Genomic DNA, 21,444 nt, shown 5'->3' on the forward strand with positions numbered 1-21,444 from the left:
TGACCAAGGTCGAGAAATTTGATAGGACGTATCCAGGGTCCCAGGTCTGTTAAGCAGTCAAGCCAGCAAGTGACTGCCCCTCCAAGCCTGACCTTCCTTACCTGGGAAAGGGGGATGGCGAGAATTGGTTGGGTCACAAGGGTTCAGTAAGACTGGACAGCACTTGGGAGACTCCATGTCACAAGGCAAGAAGGGCTGGATGGTGGGTGATGACCTTTTCCCTCTGTGCCCCTGCAGGGCTTGCCTACTGCAGACACCTGTCCACCGTGAGGACCCACCTGTCAGCCCTGGTCAATCACAGGATTGTGTCTGCAGACTTGCCCTGTGATGCTGGGCGTGGGCTGACGGCCAGGATCTGGGAGCAGTACCTTCAGGACAGCACAGTAAGGCGTGGCCCGGCTTAGCCTGCGGTGGGGCAGAGACAGCAGGGGGTCGGGGGGCCTCTTGCCGTCTGAGGAATAGACCCACCTGCTTGTGGGGACTCAAGGGTGCTGTGATAGCTTCGAGGTCTGCACACCCAGATTGAAGGCACCCTCCTTTCCTTGAGAGTTCCAAGATCCGTGGCCTGCTTCTGCCCATGGAGGTGAGGGTCAGGGAGGATGGAAAATCCACACGCTTGTCTAGGAGGAGTAAAAATCAATCCGTCACTAAGCACTTATTCAGCGTGAGCTGTATGCTCAATCCTGCACAAGGTGCTGCGAGTCCCCAGTGAGAAGGAATTTATAATCCAGTTGAATCTACTGAGAATGATGCATTAGCTAAGTTAAAGGGAGACAGCTGGACCCCTCTGTTCGAAACTCTTTCTCCCACCTCCGTGTTAGCGCCTGAGATTCTACCGTTTGGACATTTCACGTGGAGATAGATTTCTGAGGTTTTCTTATTAGAATACACATGTCCCTGAAAGGAAAATGTGTATGTTTAAAAAAAAGTGTCGTGGCCAAATAGTTTGGGAAATAGGATTAAACAGTATCCCGAAGGACTTCTTTGAGCCTCGACTATGCTATTGTGCTTGTCACTTGCAAGAAATCGGGGGCGCATGGGAGGGCACATGGAACACTCCCTCAGATGTATTTGGCCACAGAAGCCTTTGTTAGACAAGTACCTCCCATGGCTTGTGGAGGGTGGAGTCCACTTTGAAAAACACTGGTTTCACTGCTGCCAAGAGTAGGCATTTGGAGGACGTAGTCATTTCCTCCACGCTTGATAAACCTAGTGGCTCAGGCAGCTGGGTGCCTTCCCCCACCGGCCCTGGGGAGGCCAAGCTGGTGAGCGCTGGTGTCGGCTGCTTCCCTACATTGGCAGAAGGTGCTGTTCTGTGTATTGATCTGGGCTTGCTGGGGGACTTGGTGAGGAAGACAAACTAGTTCCCAAATCTCGACAGACAGTGGTTTTACAGTTTTGGTTTTACATTTTTGCCAAAAAACGGTGGTTGTTCTAAATGACAGGAGGAATGCCTATTTACTGGGACAATTTGGAGAATGAAGAATGCAGATTTTATATATAGAATACAAACTTTTTACTTTTAAATTTTTATCTTTATTTTTACTTTTTGGCTGTGAAGACAGATCTTGTTCAGTACTATTGCAAGAGGAGAAAGAGACATCAGAATAGAACTTAGCTCAATTCCAAATACAGTCAAGACAGATGTTGACTTATGGCCAATGAGCAGAGTGGGAGGGGCAGTGGGTGACAAATTACTAACAGCAGGCATCACGGGTAGGGGTTCTTGCTAAGACAGGCCAGCAGTTGTGCATGAAGGGCAGGGATGAGGATCTTGGTCAGACATCAAGGCGGAGATTCTCAGTAGCCTAACAACAGGATCCTGGCCACACCTGGGCCAGGCAGGGGGAGGACAGGGGCCAAGGACGAGGCCTAGGCAAAACGAGGGCTCGGAGGAGCCTGTCTGAAGTTTGACTCTGAGCGAGAGTCTCTCACGATACAGTTAAAACAATATCCCTGCTATATTTCTCTAGTTCAGATCCCCTGACTCACCGAATAGGACTAGTTTGGTGTAGACCTTCTCATACATTTTCTCTGCTTATACACCCATAGATATATCTGTTACTCTTATTTTTTTAAATGAGGTGACATATTTGTATTTTATGTAACCAACTTACTTCTTTGTTAAAGATGTGCTTTCAAATCTCTTGGTGAAATACTGAATGTTAGAACTGTAGCACCTTGTATATGGGTGGACCGCAATTAATTCTAATTCTTCCCTAATGATAGACTTCCGGTCTCTCCGTTTTTAAAAAATCATTTCAAACAATGCTATAGTTGACATCTTTATAAGCATAATCCTTTATGTACTCGTGCTTTTATTTTGAGAGTAGGTTCCTAGAAATAAAATTGATTCATGTGCATTTAAAATTTAAATAGATGTGCCAGCTTGCTTCCTCAAAAGGTCACGCTGTTCATCATCCCTGCAGTCTACTAGAGTACACATTTCCTGAGGAGTTTAAAAGATTTATACGCTTCTGGGCTCCGCTCCAGCTTTGCTGATTGAGCATCTCTGGAAGTGGAGCCCAAGAGTTTACGTTGTTCTGAAAGTTCCCCAAACGCTTCTAATGATCTCCCCTGTTGAGGAGCACTAATCTGAGGGCAAATTGGTTAAAATAATAAATTAGTCAAAAACAAATATTTTTCATCGAATGTTTTTGCAATCCTTTTACAGCCTATTTGGCCATGTTTTCCCTGTTCTGGGTTTCATTGTTGTATCAGGGCAGACTGAACTGCAGTAATAAATAGCTTGCTATTTCAGTTGATTGATATCACAGGGGTACATTTCTTGCTCACTTAACATTCCTGGGCGGGTGTTCTGCTGAGTGGGCACCTCTCCGCCCTCCAGAGGGGGCTGTCAGTCCTGCGGCCCCGCTGCCCTCAGGGACTCATGGTCATCTGCCTCCTGGCAGCAGAGGGGAAATGGAGAGTTTGAGGGGAATACACTTGCTTCTTCAAAGCCCTGGCCTGGAAATAGCTCACAGCACTTCCTCTCACATCCCATTGGTCAGAATCCAGTCACGTGACTGCACCTGCCTGCAAGGGAGGCTGGGAAATGGAGTCCAGCTATGAACTCCAGGAGGAAGGGAGGTGGATTTTTGATGAAGTATTCACAGTCTCAGCCACAAATTAGTACTCTGGTTTTTATACAGCTTTGACAAGGCCATCTACATAATTTGAACCAAAATTCCCAGTGGGGACAAAAGAATGACTGTATTTTCCCTTGTGGTTGGATACATCTAAGACTAGCATTAAGATGTGAAATAATGCTTTTAATTTTGGAATGTGAAGTAAAGCGGTGAGAGGAAACAGGATCCCCGTGCCCTTCAGAGCAGCCCCGCAGCGGTCATTGGCACTTCACACACACGCACAGGTAGGACCGCCTGCTGGCCCTTTGGCTTCACTAACTGCAACAGCAAAACCTTTGCCTGAAAGGGAATTTTTAAAACTAGCAGAGAAAAATCTGCTCCACAACAGAACAGACAGTCGTTGAAGTCACCCTAGCGCGCGCCCAAGTTATTAAGGTATGCAGAGCCAGGTGCTGGGGTTCATTGTGGGTTAATTTGCTTTAAAACAATTTTCTTAGAATTTAGATTAAAAACTCCAAGACAGTATTCCCAAATAAGCACAGTATACAGAATTGACTGAAAATTAAGTAGAAATAATAAATTCATTGTACACTGTCCTTTTGGTTTAACAAAAATGAGTTCACACTAGACATGACCATCTTGTTTTTCCCCACCTAACAATAGACATTAACATCTTTTTTGTGTGGGTGCTCATAGACGCACCTCCGGCCCCTTTGACTCTGTGATATGCCCGTGTTAGGGGTGCACTGTTTTCCTGTCAGTGGGCAGTTGGGGGGATCCCAGAGTTTGTTCTTTCATATCATATAGTGACTATTGGGTACCTAGGGCTGTACTCGTTCATGCCTGGATCTCTGAGAACTAGGCCTGAAAAACAGCCCTGCTGCATCGCAGACCCTGCCCCTGCTTCTCTGTTGACCAAACCCTTTGCTCTCCTCCCTCCCCCCACCGCAGAGTTACGAGGAGCAGGAGCTGCTGCGCCTTGTCTACTATGGGGGTATCCAGCCCGAGATCCGCAAGGCCGTGTGGCCCTTCCTGCTGGGCCACTACCAGTTCGGGATGACAGAAACAGAAAGAAAGGAGGTTAGTGACCCACCATGGGCAGTGGGGTCTCAGGCAACAAAGGGAGCCAAGTACCGTGGTGCTGAGGAGCTTGGTCCCCCATCGGACTGAGGCGGGGCCGGAAGATGGCGGAGCCCAGAAGCTGGAGGGCAACGCTGTCTGATAGAAATATGGCACAAACCACAGACGTCAACTTTTTAAATAAGCTTTTTATTTTGAGGTCATTGTAGATCCGCATGCAGTTATAAGAAATAATGCAGAGAGATGCAACGTATCCTTTATCCAATTTCCCCCAATAGTAACATCTTGCAAAACTATATAGTACAATATCACACCCAGGGTATTGACGCGGGTGCACTATACCACTCTTATTCAGGCTTCCTGGTTTACGGGTACCCATTTGTCTCTGTGTGTGTATCTGTGCGTATTTAGTTTTCTGTAGTTTTATCACACACGTCGGTTCATGTGCCACCACACAGTCAATATACTGAACATTCTGGTGCTACGAGGGTCCTCGTGCCTCCCACTCACCCCATCCCTAACCCCTGGCTACCAGTAACGTATTCTCCATTTCTATAATTTTGTCATTCCAAGGATGTTGTGTAAGTGCCATCATACAGTATATACCTTTTTGGATTGCCTTTGCACCAAGCATGATTCTCTGGCAGTCCGTCCAAGTTGCGTGTATCAGCAGTTGATTCTGTTTCATGGCTGAGTAGTGCTCCGTGGTCTGGGCGCCCCACGGCGTGTTTACCTCTCCACCTGTTGGTGGAGAGGTGGGTTGTGTCCAGTTCTTTGGCTGTTACAAATAAAGCCGCAGTGAGCATTCATGTATGGGTTTTCACGCGAGCACAAATTGTCATTTCTCTGGGAGAAGTGCTCAGGAGGGCAGTTACTGGGTCCTGTGGTTAGTGTTATGAGAAACTTATGAATGCTTAGCTTTGCCCGCCTAGTTTTATAGGAAATGGGCAAACTTTTGCAGTGGCTGTACCATTCTATATTTCCACCAGCAGTAAATGAGTTACCCATACCAGCATCCTCACCAGGGCATAGTGTTGTTACTGTTTTTTATGGTAGCCACTCAGACAGGTGTGCAAATTGGTGTCTCATCTTCCCAAATGGCTAGTGACATTGAACGTCTTTGCACATGGTTGCTTGCCATCTGTGTATCTTTGGTGCAGTGTCAGTTAATGTCTTCTGTCCGTTTTCTAATCGAATTGTTTGGTTTTTTTACTCTTGAATTTGAGAGTTCTTTACTCTAGGTGCAAATTCGGTTTTGGATTTGTGGCTTGCAAGTGTTTTCTCCCAGTTTGTATTTTGTCTTTTCATCTTAACAGGTTCTTTTTGCATAACAGATTTTAAAATTTTTGATGAGGTATGATTTATAGACTTTATTCTTGATAGATTGTGGTTTTGGTGTCCAATCCTAAGAATTTTTTTTGCCCTAGATCCTGAAGATCTCCTATGGGGTTTTTTTTTTAAATTTTTTATAGTTTTAGTTTTTGCATTTAAGTCTGTGATCAGTTTTGAGTTCATTTTTGTATACAATGTGTTATTTAGGTCGAGGATGTTGAGAAGCTATTCTTTCTTCATTGAGTTGCTTTTGCGTCTTTGTCAGAAATCAGTGGGGCATATGAGTGTGGGTTTACTTCTGGGTTCTCCATTCTGTTCCATTGATATATACTACCCTATAATTAGAAATCTTCAGCTAACACCACACTGTAATTTTAAATGTTTTAGTAATTACAATTTTAAAAGTAAAAAGAAACAAATGTAATTAATACTTCAACACTTATTTTGAAATAATTGTAAGTTCACAAGACATTGCAATAATACTAATATTATTATTAATAATAATGCCCTGACTGGTGTGGCTTAGTTGGTTGGGCATAGTCCTGCAGACCAAGGACTCTCCAGTTTGATTCCCAGTCAGGGCACATGCCTGGATTGTGGGCCAGGTTCCCAGCTGGGGGTGTGCAAGAGGCAACTGATCAATGTTTGTCTCACACATCAATGTTTCTTTCCCTCTCTTTTTCCCTCCCCCTCTCTCTAAGGGTAAATAAATAATAATACAGAAGTTCTGTGTACCCATGACCTGGCTTTCCCCAGTGAAAACATAGCTATAGTGCATTATCAGACCAGGACATTAATATCAACAGAGTACCACTAATTAGGATACACACCCTACTAGTACTTTCTCCAATTTTTGCATCTGCTCATGTGTGTGTGGCTCATGTGTGTGCCTTTTCATCAAAGTGACATTAATTTTAATAATATACTTTATTTAACCCTATGTTGGCATTTCAGCATGTAGCAATAGAAACGTTATTAATGAGATAGGAAGGAAGGGAGGAAGGATTGAAAGAAAGGAGTAGCCTTGCTCACTGTTCTGTATCCCTTGGGCCTAGCTAGTACCTGGCACATAGTAGGCACTCAGTTAATGTCAGTTCGATGTTTGCCATGAATGTTGGATGGGTGTTCCCAGGGCTCAGGATTCCAGGTCAGAGCCACCTGGTGTTCCTGGTGGGGTTGGCTCTCCCCAGGGGTCCCAGCTCTTCAGGTGACCTTGCATCTGCCCTGGCAGGTGGACGAGCAGATTCACGCCTGCTACGCACAGACCATGGCCGAGTGGCTGGGCTGCGAGGCAATTGTGCGGCAGAGGGAGCGGGAGTCCCACGCGGCTGCCCTGGCCAAATGCTCCTCAGGGGCCAGCCTGGATAGTCACCTGCACCGGATGATGCACCGGGACTCCACCATCAGCAACGAGGTGATGGGCGGGTTACCTCAGGGAGTGGGGGTGGGGTGGGGGTGGGGTGTGAAGGTGGGAAAGCCAGGATCCCCTCCATCAGGCTGCGGTAGGAATGGTGCGGGCTGGTGTCTGGGACCTTGGGACAGAGCTTCCCCCCCAGTTTCTGGGTGGAAGGTGACTATGGAGTCTGACAGACCTGAATTTGAACTCCAGCCCCACCATTTCCTAGCTCTGGGGATGCAGGCAAGCACCCATACTTCTGGGCCTCAGTTTCCTCATCTGTCAATGGGAATAACTATTTATCAGGGGAGGTTTTGTGCAGCTTAAAGAAGATAGTGTATATAAAGCACCTACCATAGTGCTAGGCTTTCTTTTATTCAACAAATGCTTATTGAGTGCCTACCATGTGCCAGGTGCTGTCAGGAATGTTTTGGGATATCAGGAACACTTCAGTGACCAACTCAGACATATCTGTTGTCACAGAATCTCCAGTTTCGTGGCCCAAAGCAGGAGCTGAGAAGAAAGTTAATTCTGTTCACTGGCGATGTATCAGCCGTCAATTGCCACACAGTATAACCAACAACCCCCAAAGGTCAACGACTTCCAGCAACACACGTTTACATTCACTTTTGAGTCTGTGGGTCAGCAGGGCAGTTCTGAACTCTGAAGGTCAATTAAAAGTTGACCTTGACATGCTTAGTTGATCTTCACATGCCCTGGTTGACTCGGCTCTGTTTCATTCCCCAACCGGCTAACCTGGGCATGTTAAAGACAGACATACGGGTACACAGGCACTTTTTAAGCTTCTACTCTATGGACTTTGCTAGCATCCCATTGGCTAAATCAGGTCACGTGGCCAAGCCTAGCATCAGAGGAGGCAGGAACTAGAAGTTGTAAGGGCAAAAAGCATTTACTTATATGAAGAGGGAGTAAAAAAATCGGGCCATTCAAACAGCAAGTTCCTGTGTTGAACTAAAACATTAGCCAGCAGTCTCAAGTACAGGACGATTAAAGATGGGGTCTTCTGGTTGCAGGGGTGGGAAGTGGAGGCCCAGAGGCTGCTGCGCCCTCCAAGGAGGCTCCAGGGACCAGGAAGTGAGAGCCCCCACCCTCTGTCGCTTTACAGATAGGAACCTGAGGCCGTGCGAGGGGACTTGCTCAAGTCAGGAATAGAGATAGAACTAGACTTCCTGACCCCCAGCCCAGCAGCCCGTCCTGAGCTCAGTGCAGGGACCCTGGGCCAGGGGGACGCAGCCTCACCCACCTGCCCTCCGCCTCTTTCCTCTCAGTCCTCCCAGAGCTGCAGTTCTGGCCGCCAGAACGTCCGCCTGCAGAGCGACTCCAGCAGCAGCACACAGGTGACCTTCCCGGGGCCACGCCCCATCCCTGCCGTTGCCCCTCCCTCCAGCCTGGGGCAATGGACTAGGATTGCCATAGTCTGTGGGTCACTTTTGGTTTATTTGTTTTAGCTTTTATACTAACATTAAAGATTGAGTTTTTAATTACACAAGTAACGTACGCACCTAATCTCCCTGTAAAAGTAATTAAAATACTGCAGTGAAAGCTCGCTTTGGCTTTGACCATCCTTAATCCCCACTTGCCCTCCAGAGAAATAACACTGCTCTCAGCTCGCTGTGTCTCCTTCAGACCCTCTGTAAGACTTTACATACACAGAAATGTGTAGACAGTGTGTAGACAAGATATTGCAGTGATTGGTAGTCTTAAAATTTCCACATCAACACTATTATGCTTATTTATTCTTCAACAACTTTCTACTTCATGTTAATTCCGTGTTACTCAGTGTTAAAGAGAAAAGACAAGTGCAAAAAATGTGCATACTATGCCACTTTTTGTGTAAAGATAAGAAATATTAATATGTGCAGGTATTTGCATCTGTTTTCAAAAGCAATGGAAGGATAAACCAAAAACAAGTCAAATAGTTACCTACAGATGTGGGGGTAGGAAAAGAAGCTACATTTCCCTGAATATACCTTGTTTTTTAGTTTTAACTTTGGAGTTAGGTAAATTTTTTTTTACTCAATTTAGAGCAATTTAGTCAAAAGAAATTTAAAAAGATACATTTGAAACTTAACAGTAAATCAAGTTAGTGACACAACTAAACAGAGAAGGAATATTTCAAATGACTTGGTCTTACATGGTCCATCCTTGATGAAATATAGTCATAGGACACAAAGAAACACGAATCTTTGGATTTATTCTGGAGATTTTCCCATAGCATTTTATGTATAGTTGACCCTTGAACAACATGGGTTTGAATTGTGCAGGTCCACTTATATGTGGATTTTTTAAATAAATATGTACAGTACTGTAAATATATTTTCTCTTATGATTGTCTTAAAATTTTCTTTTCTATAGCTTACTTTATTGTAAGAATTCAGTATTCAATACATATAACATAAAAATGTGTTAATCGCCTGTTTATGTTATCGGTAAGGCTTCAGGTCAACAGTAGACTGTTAATTACGTTTTTGGAGAGTTGAAAGTTACATGTGGATGTTTGTGCAAGTGGTCGATACTCCTAACTCCGACATTGTTCAAGGTCATCTGTGTATCGAACTACTTCTGAAAATCGATCCATTATAGTCGACTCCATGGATATGATATGCGCTGTTTAGCCTGATCCTTATGTTGTTAACTAATGCTTTATTTAAATTATGTGCACATAAGTTTGTATGATGAAAGGTATTCTCCTTCCATTTAAATTCCTTAGTAACCCCCCCCCCCCAGAGTCAACTGCATGCTTCCTTGTTTCTTTCTGGATTGTTCTATGCATTTTCATGCATATAGGCCACTTTTTTATTCTTCACAAATGGGAGTATGTATTACACCTTGTTCTGCTTTGCTCCTTTTTACTGACTGTGTAGTATTCCATTTACGTGTATGTTCCATGTTTGAACCAGTCCCCTGTTGATGAGTATTTAGGTTACTGCTAGAAGCTGCACCAGGGTCCATCCTAGTCCATCTGTCTTTGCGTACCTTGTCTTCAGGTTTTCGAGTCTGTGGACGAAGTGGAGCAGGTGGAGGCAGAAGGCAAGTTGGAGGAGAAACAGCCCAAGATCCCCAATGGGAACCTGGTGAATGGCACCTGTTCCCCAGACTCCGGTCATCCCTCCTCCCACAATTTCTCCTCCGGCCTCTCGGAGCACTCAGAACCCAGCCTGAGCACAGAAGACAGCGTCATGGACGCCCAGCGGAACGCCTCCCTGGCGCTTCGGCCTGGGGACAGCAGCATCGACGAGGGGCAGAGCAGCGAGGCCACCACGTCCCGGGACGAGGCTCCCCGTGAGGAGCTGGCCGTGCAGGACAGCCTGGAGAGCGACCTCCTCGCTAATGAGAGCATGGACGAGTTCATGTCCATCCCAGGCAGCATGGACGTGGCTCTGCCTGAAAAGGAGGGCCCCCCGATGGAGGGCTGGGGGGGCGGCGAGGCGGAGAAGCGTAGCCAGGCAGACAGCGAGGACAACCTCTCAGAGGAGCCTGAGATGGAGAGTCTCTTCCCTGCCTTGGCCTCCCTGGCCGTGAGCACTTCCGTCAACAACGAGGCGTCCCCTGTGTCTTCCAGCGGTGTCACCTACTCTGTAAGTGTCTAGAATTCTCCTCCACTCCACTTCCTGCTGCTGTGGAGAGGAGGGAGGGTACCGCCACATCTCAGTTATCCAGATGACCCCTGGTTCATTACATTTTCCCAAACACAGAGGGTCTCTGTGGAAACCCATCTGGGGGAGAAGGTGATATAATACTTAAAGAACACGGGCTTTGCATTCAAATAGTCCTGGGCTCTAAGTGGCCAGCTTAGGCCACTTTATAGTTCTGAGCCTCAGTTTCCCTGTCTTCTTGAGTTTTCAAAAGTACTGAGTCGTATCCTCTGTCAATAGCAGCGTTCATGATGAGCATCTTGACTTACACTCAGGTCTGAGCCAGAGGAGGTCAAGTGCAGGAGAGTTTTGTGAGCACTGTGTGTGCGTTTTCCTTTAAAGAACTTGTTACTTCTGTCAAAGATACACATGCCAGTAGCTGGAAGAGTCAGACGCTCAGATGAGGCTGGGTGCAAACACACTGGAAGTTGTCTGTCCCACCTGCCCCCAGAGAGCCCTCCCCAGAGGCAAGAGAAGTTACTCATTCTGCCCAAATTATCTGGTGTTTACCCTCGTGCCTGTAAATAACACACTTGATGCTATGTCTTGATCTTCTTTTAGTCTTTCTTCAGTTTTAGACATTATCTGTTGACTCCCAACTATGGAAGAAGAGAGTTTAGCCCCCTTCCTTCCCCACCCCCAAGTCCTCGCCACATAAGTGGAACCTTTCCCATTCCCTGCTGTCCAATATAGTCACATACTGTATGTTACATTATATCATCTATTAATGACTAATCAGGAGTTTATGTTATTATAATAATATAAGGTAGGCACCATTTTGTCACCTGCGTTTTTTTTCTGCAAAAAATTGTGATCTACTTAAATGTTTTCATTTTCTAGTCTCTTTCTTTTTCTTAGTTTGCTACATATATATTTTTACCTAATATTCATTTATTTATATAATTCACCCCCTCCCCCAGTTTCTTTGCCAGTTTCCTAGGTCTGTTCTGAAACATTCTTGGAGCTTGTGTCTCTTACAGTGTTTGAGGCCTATGGGGACGGTAGATTCCTCCAGAGAGGGTGTTCTTTAGCTGCTTCTTGGTGCCCAGGAGCAGAACCAGCCCGAGGCCACTGTAAATTCAGTCCTTCGCTGGTTCAGACGGCCTGGGCATGGAGATGTGGGGTATCAACTCGCGTAAGGTATAGCCCTGATTTGAGTCTGTTGGTTATCCAGGGAGACATCTTTTACACCTGATTTGGCCCCTATGATCTATATGGGCAGGTGTCCTTGAGACCCCAGGATGTTTTCCCTCACTGGGGCCATGGCTCTTTGGGGTCCTGCCTTAATGTGGTGAGACCTCTTACTAGATTCCTACCTTGAGGGTGGGTGGGACCACAATACCCTTAAATCCAAGCTTAAATTTTCGTGATTTGGCAGGTTCCCTCAAGGAAGAAGCCCGCTTTGGGATTTTCTTGCCTTTTTGGGTTAATGTTTGGCCTTTAAGTGTCCTTTTTGTCTTGCCGTTTCCCCAGGATTGTTGGGTCAAGGCACCAGGTCCGGTGCATCTCCAGAACTGGACTCGTGTTCAGTTCTTCATTCTTCTTAACCAGTTTTCAGCAGAGCGACCTCCTTCCCACTGCAGTTACAACTCTCTCTTAGTTTCTTCACCTAGACGATGCGGATACTAAATCCGTGCACCTTACAGGAGTGTTTTATCCAAGGGAAAAATTTAAAAGACTGTTCATCATCCAAAATGAAAGAGGTTTTCTTAGAAAACAGCAACAACAAAAACCAAATCAAACACCTGCCTGGCCCAGGTAGAGGATGCTGGTTTCAGTGACGTCAGGAGAGGGTGAGGAGGGGGAGGGGGGCCTCTTCAATGAGACAGCCCCTGTGAGGAGCGGGGGTGTAACTGTTCTTTCCCTCCCTTCCTGCGGGTCGGCAGCCGGAGCTGCTGGACCTGTACACAGTGAACCTGCACCGCATCGAGAAGGACGTGCAGAGGTGCGACCGTAACTACTGGTACTTCACGCCCGCCAACCTGGAGAAGCTGCGCAACATCATGTGCAGGTAGCTGGAGCAGGGGCAGGGCTGGATCTGTAGAGAAATGCTCAGTAAATACGAGCTATTGTTGTCCCGGGGCAGATGGGAATTCCAGACAGAGGGAACTGCTAGGGCAGGAGCACAGGGACGTGAACATGGGCTTTATCTGTGCGAAGGTAAGTCGCTACATGGCAGAGGAGGAAGTACTGGGAAGTGATGGGTGAGACTGAGAAGATGGGGTGGGAAGAGACTGTAAGTGCCTTCTACGCCTCCCAGCTAAGGAGTGTGTACACTGCCCTGTCACACGGGGCATGCCTGTGAGGGTGTTTGAGCACGCAGGACTTCAGCTGGGTCATCCTGGCGGCTGGGCATGTGGTGTCTGAAGAGTGTGAGACTGGGTTTGGGGGTGTAGGCAGGAGGCTGAGGAAGTGGTCCAGGTGAGGGACGAGGGACCGAAGCACAGAGGAGGCAGAGGAAGAGTGGGTTGGAGAGGCAGGCGGCAGGTATCTGCACTGAGCCCCTGTGTCTTGCTTGCAGCTACATCTGGCAGCACATTGAGATCGGCTATGTCCAGGGCATGTGTGACCTCCTGGCTCCACTGCTGGTCATTCTGGATGACGGTGAGTGTGTTCTCCCCACCCCGGGGCGGGGGGTGCGGTGTCCTTACTGTGGAGGAAGGGGGGGTAACTTCACTTTGTCAGTCCATGGAAGGGGTCAGTGCCAGTGCTCAGAAGACCTGTCTGGTGAACTCATCAAGGTCCTTGTAAAAAAAAAAAGACACCCTCTTGTTCCATGATGGCCAGTGCTTAATGCCAAGTGCCCAACACCCAACTAGACTGATTGTACGAGCAGGGATGAGAACAAGGAAAAACCTAGGCCCAGATGGCTTCCCTGGTGATACCTATCACACACTTAAAGAAGAAATTATACCAGTTCTTCCCGAACTCTTCCCAAAAAAGTAGAACAGGAGGGAATACTCCTCAGCTCATTCTATGAGACCAGTTATACTAGGACCCATTGGTGCCCTGGTACCAGAACAAGATAAGAACATCAGAAGAAAAGGAAACTACAGACCAATATCCTTTATGACTATAAAGGCAAAAATCCTCAACAAAATACTAGCGAACTGAATCCAGCAAGATATAAAAAGGCTTATGTACCATGACCAAATGAGGTTCATTCTCAGGAATGCAAGGCCAGCTCAATGTATGAAAATCGATCAGTGTAATTCACCCTCTTCAGAGAATAAAGGACAAAAGCCATCGGATTATCTCAGTTGGCAAAGAAATAGCATTTGGCAAAATTTAACACCCATTTCAAAAACACTCAACGAACCAGGAATAAAAGGAAATTTCGTTAATATGACAAAAGATATATATGAAAAACGTACAGCTAATTTACATTCAACTATGAAAGACTGATTGCTTCCCCCCTAAGATCAGGAGTAAGACAAGGATGTCCACTTTTTTCACTAAAGAGTCTAGCAAGGGCAGTTATGGAGAAAAAAGAAATTAGAAACTGAAACCATGTATTTGCAGATGACATCTTGCATATAGAAAATCCTAAGGAGTCATAAGAATACATTAGAACAAATAAACAAGTTAAGTAAGGTTGTGGGATACAAGATCTGCATACAAAAGTCACTTGTAGTTCTATGCAATTGCAATGAACAATTCAAAAATAAAATTAGGAAAGCAATTCCATTTGCAATAGCTTCTAAAAGAAGAAAATATATGTGAATAAATTTAACTTAAGAAATGTAAGATTTGTACTCTGAAAACTATAAAACATTATTGAAAGAACTTAAAAATCTAAATAAATGGAAATATCTCATGTTCTTGGATGAGATAACTGTTGTTGATAAGATGGCAATGCTCTCCAAGTTGATCTACAGTCCATGCCATGTCTCTCCACGTCCCACCTGCCCTTTTTTTTTTTTTTTTCAAAAATTGACAAGCTGACCCTAAAATTCATATGGGAACTCAAGAGACCAAGAATAGTGAAATCACTTTGGAAAAAGAAAGGGTTAGAGGACACACACAATTTCAAAACTCACTACAACATTATAGTAATCAGGACAGTGTAGTACTTCCATAAGGAGAGACATGTAGCTCAATGGAAGAGAACTGAGAATCTAGAAATCAGCCTTCACATTTAGGGTCAATTGATTTTGACAACATGCCAGACATTTCAACTCAGTGAGGAAAGAATCATCTTTTCAACATATGATGCTGAAAACGCTCAATATCCACACGCCGAAGATTGAAGTTGGACTCCTACTCCACACAGTGTACAAAAACACTAACTCAAAATGTATCATAAACCTAAGTGTAAGAGCTGAAACTATATAATATTATTTAAAAAAATGATGTAAGTCTTTGTGACCTTGGGTTAGGCAATGGTTTCTTAGATATGACACCAAAAGCATAAAACTACAAAACAAAAAATGGGTAAATTAGATTTCATCAAAGTTAAAAACTTCTGTGCTTCACAGGATATCATGAGGAAATGAAGAGAACCCAAAGAATGGAAGAAAATATTTACAAATCATATGTATGTTAAGGGGCTTGTACCGAAAATATATAAAGGACTCTTAACAACTCAACAATAATATGATAACCCAATTAAAATGATCAAAGGATTTGAATAGACATTTCTCCATAGCATAGAAGATGTGCAAGTGAACATTCAGCACATGAAAAGATGCTCAAAATCTTTAAGCATTAGGGAAATGCAGATCCAGACACCAATGAGATCTGCTTCATACCCACTTAAGATGGTTAGAATAAAAACAACACAAAACAAGTGTTGGTGCGGATATGGAGAAATTGAAGCCCACCCATATTAGCTAGTGGGTTGTAAAACAGTTGCACCACTTTGGAAAACAGCTGAGCAGCTCCTCATAATAGAGTTACCCTATGACCTAGCAATTCCATTCATAGATATACCCCCAAAACACATGTTCACACAGACACTCATACATGAATGTACACAGCAGCATTATTCAGAATAGCCAAAAAGTGAAAACAACCCAAATGTTCATCAACAGATGAATGCATAAAGAAAATGTGCTGTAGCCACACAATGGAGTATTATTTTGGGGAAAAAATGAGCTGATACATGCTACCATGTGAATGAACCTTGAAAATGCTATGCCAAGTGAAAGAAGCCAGTCACAAAACACCACGTATTATATGATTCCATTCATAGGAAATGCCCAGAATAGATAAGTCTGTAGAGACAGAAAGTAGAGTTGTGGTTGACAATCAAAACAGGAGGAGAGGGAAATGGGTAATGACTGCTGATATATACGGGGTATCTTTAGGACGATAAAAAAATGTCCTGAAATTAGTGTTGGTGGTTGCACAACACTGTGAGAATATTACAGCCACTGAAAACTACATTTAATAGGTAAATTTATGGTATCTGATTCTCAATAAGGCTGTTAAAAAATGGGGAGCACAACTCCCCGCTTCTTCGGACATGGACTGCACATCGTGACCTCCTTCCAAAAGTTCAGTATAGGAGGGGTGGAGGTGAGAAACTGGACAGCGGAGAAACCTGACAAACCCTGCCCCGGCCAGGTGGCCACGGTCAACATTCATAATCATGTATCGTGTTGACCTTTGATGATAATGTGATTAGAATGGCACGTGACCTATGGGGTCTTTCCCCCAGGAAACCCTATTCCCAGCCTTATCATTGATAAAAATATGAGATAGATTTCGGTAGAGAGGCATCAAAACAGTCAAGGTCATCGGAAACAAGGAAAGCCTGAGAAACTCTCATAGCCAGGTGGCACCTAAGGAGACATGACAACTACACGCAGTGTGTTACCCTAGATGAGTTCTTGGAACAGAAGGAGGGCACCAGGTTAAAAAAAAACCCCAACAAACTATGGACTTTAGTTAATATAATCAGTGGGCTATCAGTTGTAACAACTGTACCATACTTACTAAGATGTTAGTAGTAGAGGAAACTGAGTGTGTGGGGCATATGGAAATTCTCTCTACTCCCTTTTCAGTTCTGTAAATCTAAACCATTCTAAAAAAAAATAAAGTCTTTTAAAAAATGAATGAAATCCTACCATGCCTTGGGAAAACCTCTCAATTTTCCCTAACACTAACATGTGTTAAGAGAAAAAAAGGTCCCCTTTTCCAATAAATTTTTTAAACCCTGGGTTAAACAATGTGAAACATTTCTTTATTGCTGGACTTCTCAGAGCCTTTTCTTAATATGTGTAGTAACTCTCAAAGCAGCTTTCTCAGCGTTAGTTTACCATTTCTTTGCATAATGCATGTAAACGCCCTCTCATTATTGACATTTGCTGTTTTAATACAGAAGGTCCCAGACTTAAGAGCTTCATGAACCCTGTAGAATTTCAAAAAGAAAAAAAGTGTTTGGGATCAACAAAACATTGTCATGTTTTTATTATAACAAATAGAGATCTTTAAAACAGAGCATTTGCTGTCTCCATCATTTTCTAAAAGAAAAAATTACTGTCCTGCCTCCAAGGCAGGGGGTAGGTAATCAAGGTCGGAGAGGAGCAGCCGCCATGTCTGCCCACCTGCAGTGGACGGTGGGGCAGAATAGTCGAGCTTCCTGATCAAGAGGAGCATGCGGATGTGCGGCACCAAACCCAACCTGACAGCCCTCAAATCCTTTTGCTACAATGGGCTGATCCACCGTAAGACAGTAGGCGTGGAGCCCACAGTTGATGGCAGAGGTGTGGTCATCATGAAGTGGAGATCTGGTCAGAGAAAGCCAGCCACCTCCTACATGTAGACCACCATCAACAAGAATGCCCTGGCCACCCTGAGCAGCATCCAGCACATGATCTGCAAGAACATGTACCACCTGGATGCGCACATGGCCGCCATCCGCAAGGCCTGTGATGAAGAGGAAGCAGGCCTGCCTGACCAAGAGCTCTTGAGCGTCGTCCACCCCCTACCCTGCCCAAAGCAATAAAGGTGTCAGTGACTTTCCTCCCCAAAAAAAGATTGGAGAGCATGCCTTGAAATGGAACACACTAGCCCTCCATTGTCCCTGTGTTTCTCATTTGTCTGTAGACCTTGAGAACCAGCTCTGGGACTTAGCCTGTCCCCTGGGACCTCCAGTTCTCTGGGTGGTGGCGGGGCTGATGGTTTCCCCTGCACTCTTTCCCCAGAGGCCCTGGCCTTCAGCTGCTTCACAGAGCTCATGAAGAGAATGAACCAGAACTTCCCCCATGGAGGCGCCATGGACACACATTTTGCCAACATGAGGTCGCTAATTCAGGTATGATTCAGTCCTACTCAATAACATAACTCATTCAAACTCAACCCAATGGTCAACTTAATAGTCACACCTAGTTTAACTCAACCCAGTAACTCGGTCCTGCCTAACTCAATTCAGCCCCGCTGAAGGAGTTGAACTCAAAAACTCAATTCAACTTAACTCTGAGTTGAACTAAAAAACTTAGTTCAGCTCAACAATTCCAATCAGTTCTAGCAGATTCATTCTCACTATTTATCCCGGGCACTATGACCACACAATGAATGAGACATCACCCTGGCCCTTCAAAGGATGTTGGATGGTATCAGTCCTTTTCTTCTAAGTAATGTTTGGGTCTAGTTCATGCATACAGACACTCACAGCTTTATTGAGATGTAATTCACATGCCATAAAATGTAACCTTTATAAGTGTTTGATTCAGTGGCTTTTTTATAATATTCACAGTTGCAAAGCCACCATCACTACCTAATTTCTGAACACGTTCATCGTCCCCAAAAGAAACTCCGTATCCAGTAACATCAGTCCCTCTCCCCAGCTCCTGGAAACCACTAGTCTATGCAATGCGTGGCTTTCATGTCATTCACCATAATGTTTTCACAGTTCACGCACACTGAGCATGTGTCAGTACATCATTCGTTTTTCTAGCTGAGTAATATTCCATTGAGTGGATGGACCGTATTTTGTTAATCCATTCATCTGTTGATGGATATTGGTTTGTTTACACTTTTTGGCTATTACGAATAATGTACATTCATGTACAAGTTTTTGTGTGGATGTATGTTTTCAGACATCCTTTTGGGGATATACCTGGGAGTGGAATTGCAGCCACACCATTTTGCATTCCTACCAGCAACATTTGAGGGTTCCAGATTCCTCTGCATCCTCACCAGCACTTTGCTGTCTTGTCATTTTTATTATAGCCATCCTAGTGGGTATGAAGTGGCATCTCATTAGGGTTTTAACTTGCGCCTTTCTAATGACTCATGACATTGCATGTTTCTCGTGTGCTTATTGGCCATTTGCATATCAGTTTTGGAGAAACAACTGTGTTAGGTTGAGCTAGGTTGACTTCCACTTCAAATCCTTTGTCCATTTTTTTTAACTCCAAGTGGTTGGTAAGGACTGTACGGTGTCCAGTATGAGGACAGAGCATCATTTATTCAGTGTCTGGTCTGGCCTTTTCCCAGGAGGCTGATGCCCACCTTTGCTTCCTCTGACAGATCCTGGACTCAGAGCTCTTTGAGCTAATGCATCAGAATGGGGACTACACTCACTTCTACTTCTGCTACCGCTGGTTCCTGCTGGACTTCAAGCGAGGTACAGGCCTCAAACCGGGGCCTTGTTCCCAGACTCTCTGTAGCAGAACCTCACGGGGAAAGACACCACTGAGCAAAAGCTAGTGGAAGAGAGTAGCACCCATGTATCGAGTTCTGATTATCGGTTCACCTGCCTTATCTAGCAGTGACACCATGCAGCGGGCATTGTTACAGTCCCCATTCTACAGATGAGGAAGCTAAGGCTGAGAAAAATTGAGTTCAGAGCTAGGAGGCATAGAGCCAGGATCTGAGCCCCACTCTGTGTGTCTCCTAAGGCCAGTTCCCTTCCCCTCTATCATGCTGCTCGTCAGAGACCAAGAACTCTGACACCCATGGAGCATGTTTTACACGGGACTTGGAAATCATGTCTATCACAGTACATTGCTATTGTGCAAATTTGGGGTGATGCTAAGAATAACGCTGACACATAGGGAGGGGTTTATTAAGAGCCAGGCGCGGTGCTGGGCCATTTCTGTGTATTATCTCGTTAGTCTTTTACTACTGTCAGCATCACCATGTGAGAGATGAGGAGAGAGAGTAACTAGAGCAAGGTGACCTTGCTAGTAAGTGATGGAGCGAGGATTCAGACTGTGTCTGTGGGATACAGAAAGCCTTGCTCTTAACCATTGCTCCCTTCCATCTCTTCGCTAGACCCAGAGGCAGCAGTCAGTTGTGTGTGCAGGTGGAAGGGGAGATACCCCATGGGTGTTAGAGGAGCTGGAGGAGGGTACAGGGAAAGAAGGGGACACTGGTCAAGGGGCAGAACAGGGACAGGTCAGCGTTAAACATGTACATGCTCTGTTCCTCCATTTGCAGGATGTTAGAGCTAGAAACTTAAAAACACACTTGATTTGCTTTGCCTATCCTCCAGATACGGAAAACTGAGGCTTCTGAGGGTCAAATGTCAGAGTCCAGGTCCCCTAGTCCCTGGCCTGAGCTCTGTCTGCTGCACCAGGACAGAAGCTCAGGGCACACCAGGCCTGGGACTTTCCCAGAGGGCGGGCAGCACCGTGAGCTCTGTGACTGACACCCTCCCCCCCGCCCCAACCCCGTGTGTGTGCACATTGGTGTCTTGACAGAACTTGTCTATGATGATGTCTTCTCCGTCTGGGAGACCATCTGGGCAGCCAAACATGTCTCATCCGCCCACTACGTCCTGTTCATCGCGCTGGCTCTGGTGGAGGTCTACCGCGACATCATCCTGGAGAACAACATGGATTTCACAGACATCATCAAATTCTTTAATGGTACCCCTGCGGCCAGGGCCCCTTCTGAGGGGTGTGGGCTTCTAGAGGACCCCTTCCTGGGGCTTTGGGAGGGAAGATGTACTGAAATTAACACACAGTGAAGGGGATGGAGGGGGGTTCTGTTCACTTCTTGTGTCTCTTCCCAAATGGGTGAGTTGACATCTTGCAATGCTGAGGGTGTGTTTCTCTCAGGGACCTGGCGGAAGGAGTCAGGTGTTGGAATCAAGCTCAGGGCAAACCCTGGCTCTGCCACTGACCAGCTGTGCCCATGGACAAGTCACTTGTCCTCTCGCTCAACATCTGCTTTCTCCTCTGTAAAATGGGGTAGCAGTGTCTGTCTGCGTCAGGGGGTTGGCAGCTGCAGGAAAAGCAGGCCAAGGAAGGCAGCTGAAGTGATGTGGGAGAGGCAGACCTTGGAAATCCAGTAAGATGTGGATTCTGATTCCAGTTCGGCCACCTGGGAGTTGGGGGATCTCGGGCACAGGACTCCATGTCTCTGGGATGGTGCTTCCTGGGGTATAAAAATGCTGCTAAGACCTCAATCAGAGAGTTGTCAGGAGCATTAAATAGGACGTGAATAAAGCCGGTCGTGTGATACCCGGCCCATTTGAGGGGCGCCATTGCTAGAAGCTGTTGTTGCTATTATTATTGGTAATGTTTGGGGTTTTTTTTTAACTAAAGGTTTTGGAAAAAGCGAAAGAAGAAAATAAGCTATCTGTGACCTTCCCCTGGAAACATTTTTTTAATTAAGCTTTTTGTTTTAGAATAATTGTGGACTTACAGAAAAGTTGCAAATATAGTACAAAGTGTCCCTGATACCCTTCACCCAGCCTCCCCTAATGTTGGCGTGTTAGCTGACGCTAGGATACTTGTCCTGACTAGGAAGTTAACACTGATTCGTTACTAGGAGCTAAACTTTGGACTTTGTTTGATTTCACCTAGTTTTTACTCCATTTCCTCTCCCGCTCCAAGAGCCAAGCTGGGAAACCAGGTTACATTTAGTAGGTTTTGTTTGTTTCTTTTTTTTTAACATTTCCCATTCAGACTTTTCCACAGTCATGGATATTTTT

At 45.3% G+C, this 21,444-nt stretch overlaps 1 protein-coding gene across 2 annotated transcripts in view; it reads left to right on the plus strand.

Moving 5' to 3' along the window:
* SGSM1 (small G protein signaling modulator 1) overlaps positions 1 to 21,444 on the plus strand; it is a 66,769-nt gene that overhangs the window by 42,093 nt on the left and 3,232 nt on the right. For both annotated transcript variants that reach the window (XM_054594020.1, XM_054594022.1), the window contains exons 15-24: positions 238 to 383; positions 4,041 to 4,169; positions 6,733 to 6,915; positions 8,187 to 8,255; positions 9,906 to 10,496; positions 12,440 to 12,564; positions 13,075 to 13,157; positions 17,705 to 17,814; positions 19,032 to 19,128; positions 20,207 to 20,374. In XM_054594020.1, the coding sequence (XP_054449995.1) occupies positions 238 to 383; positions 4,041 to 4,169; positions 6,733 to 6,915; positions 8,187 to 8,255; positions 9,906 to 10,496; positions 12,440 to 12,564; positions 13,075 to 13,157; positions 17,705 to 17,814; positions 19,032 to 19,128; positions 20,207 to 20,374 (1,701 nt within the window). The remainder of the gene's footprint in view (positions 1 to 237; positions 384 to 4,040; positions 4,170 to 6,732; positions 6,916 to 8,186; positions 8,256 to 9,905; positions 10,497 to 12,439; positions 12,565 to 13,074; positions 13,158 to 17,704; positions 17,815 to 19,031; positions 19,129 to 20,206; positions 20,375 to 21,444) is intronic.

This window comes from Pteronotus mesoamericanus, unplaced genomic scaffold, assembly GCF_021234165.1.
Source record: "Pteronotus mesoamericanus isolate MK-2021 breed Mesoamerican mustached bat unplaced genomic scaffold, CSHL_Meso_final scaffold_507, whole genome shotgun sequence".
NCBI classification, from domain to species: Eukaryota; Metazoa; Chordata; class Mammalia; order Chiroptera; family Mormoopidae; genus Pteronotus; species Pteronotus mesoamericanus.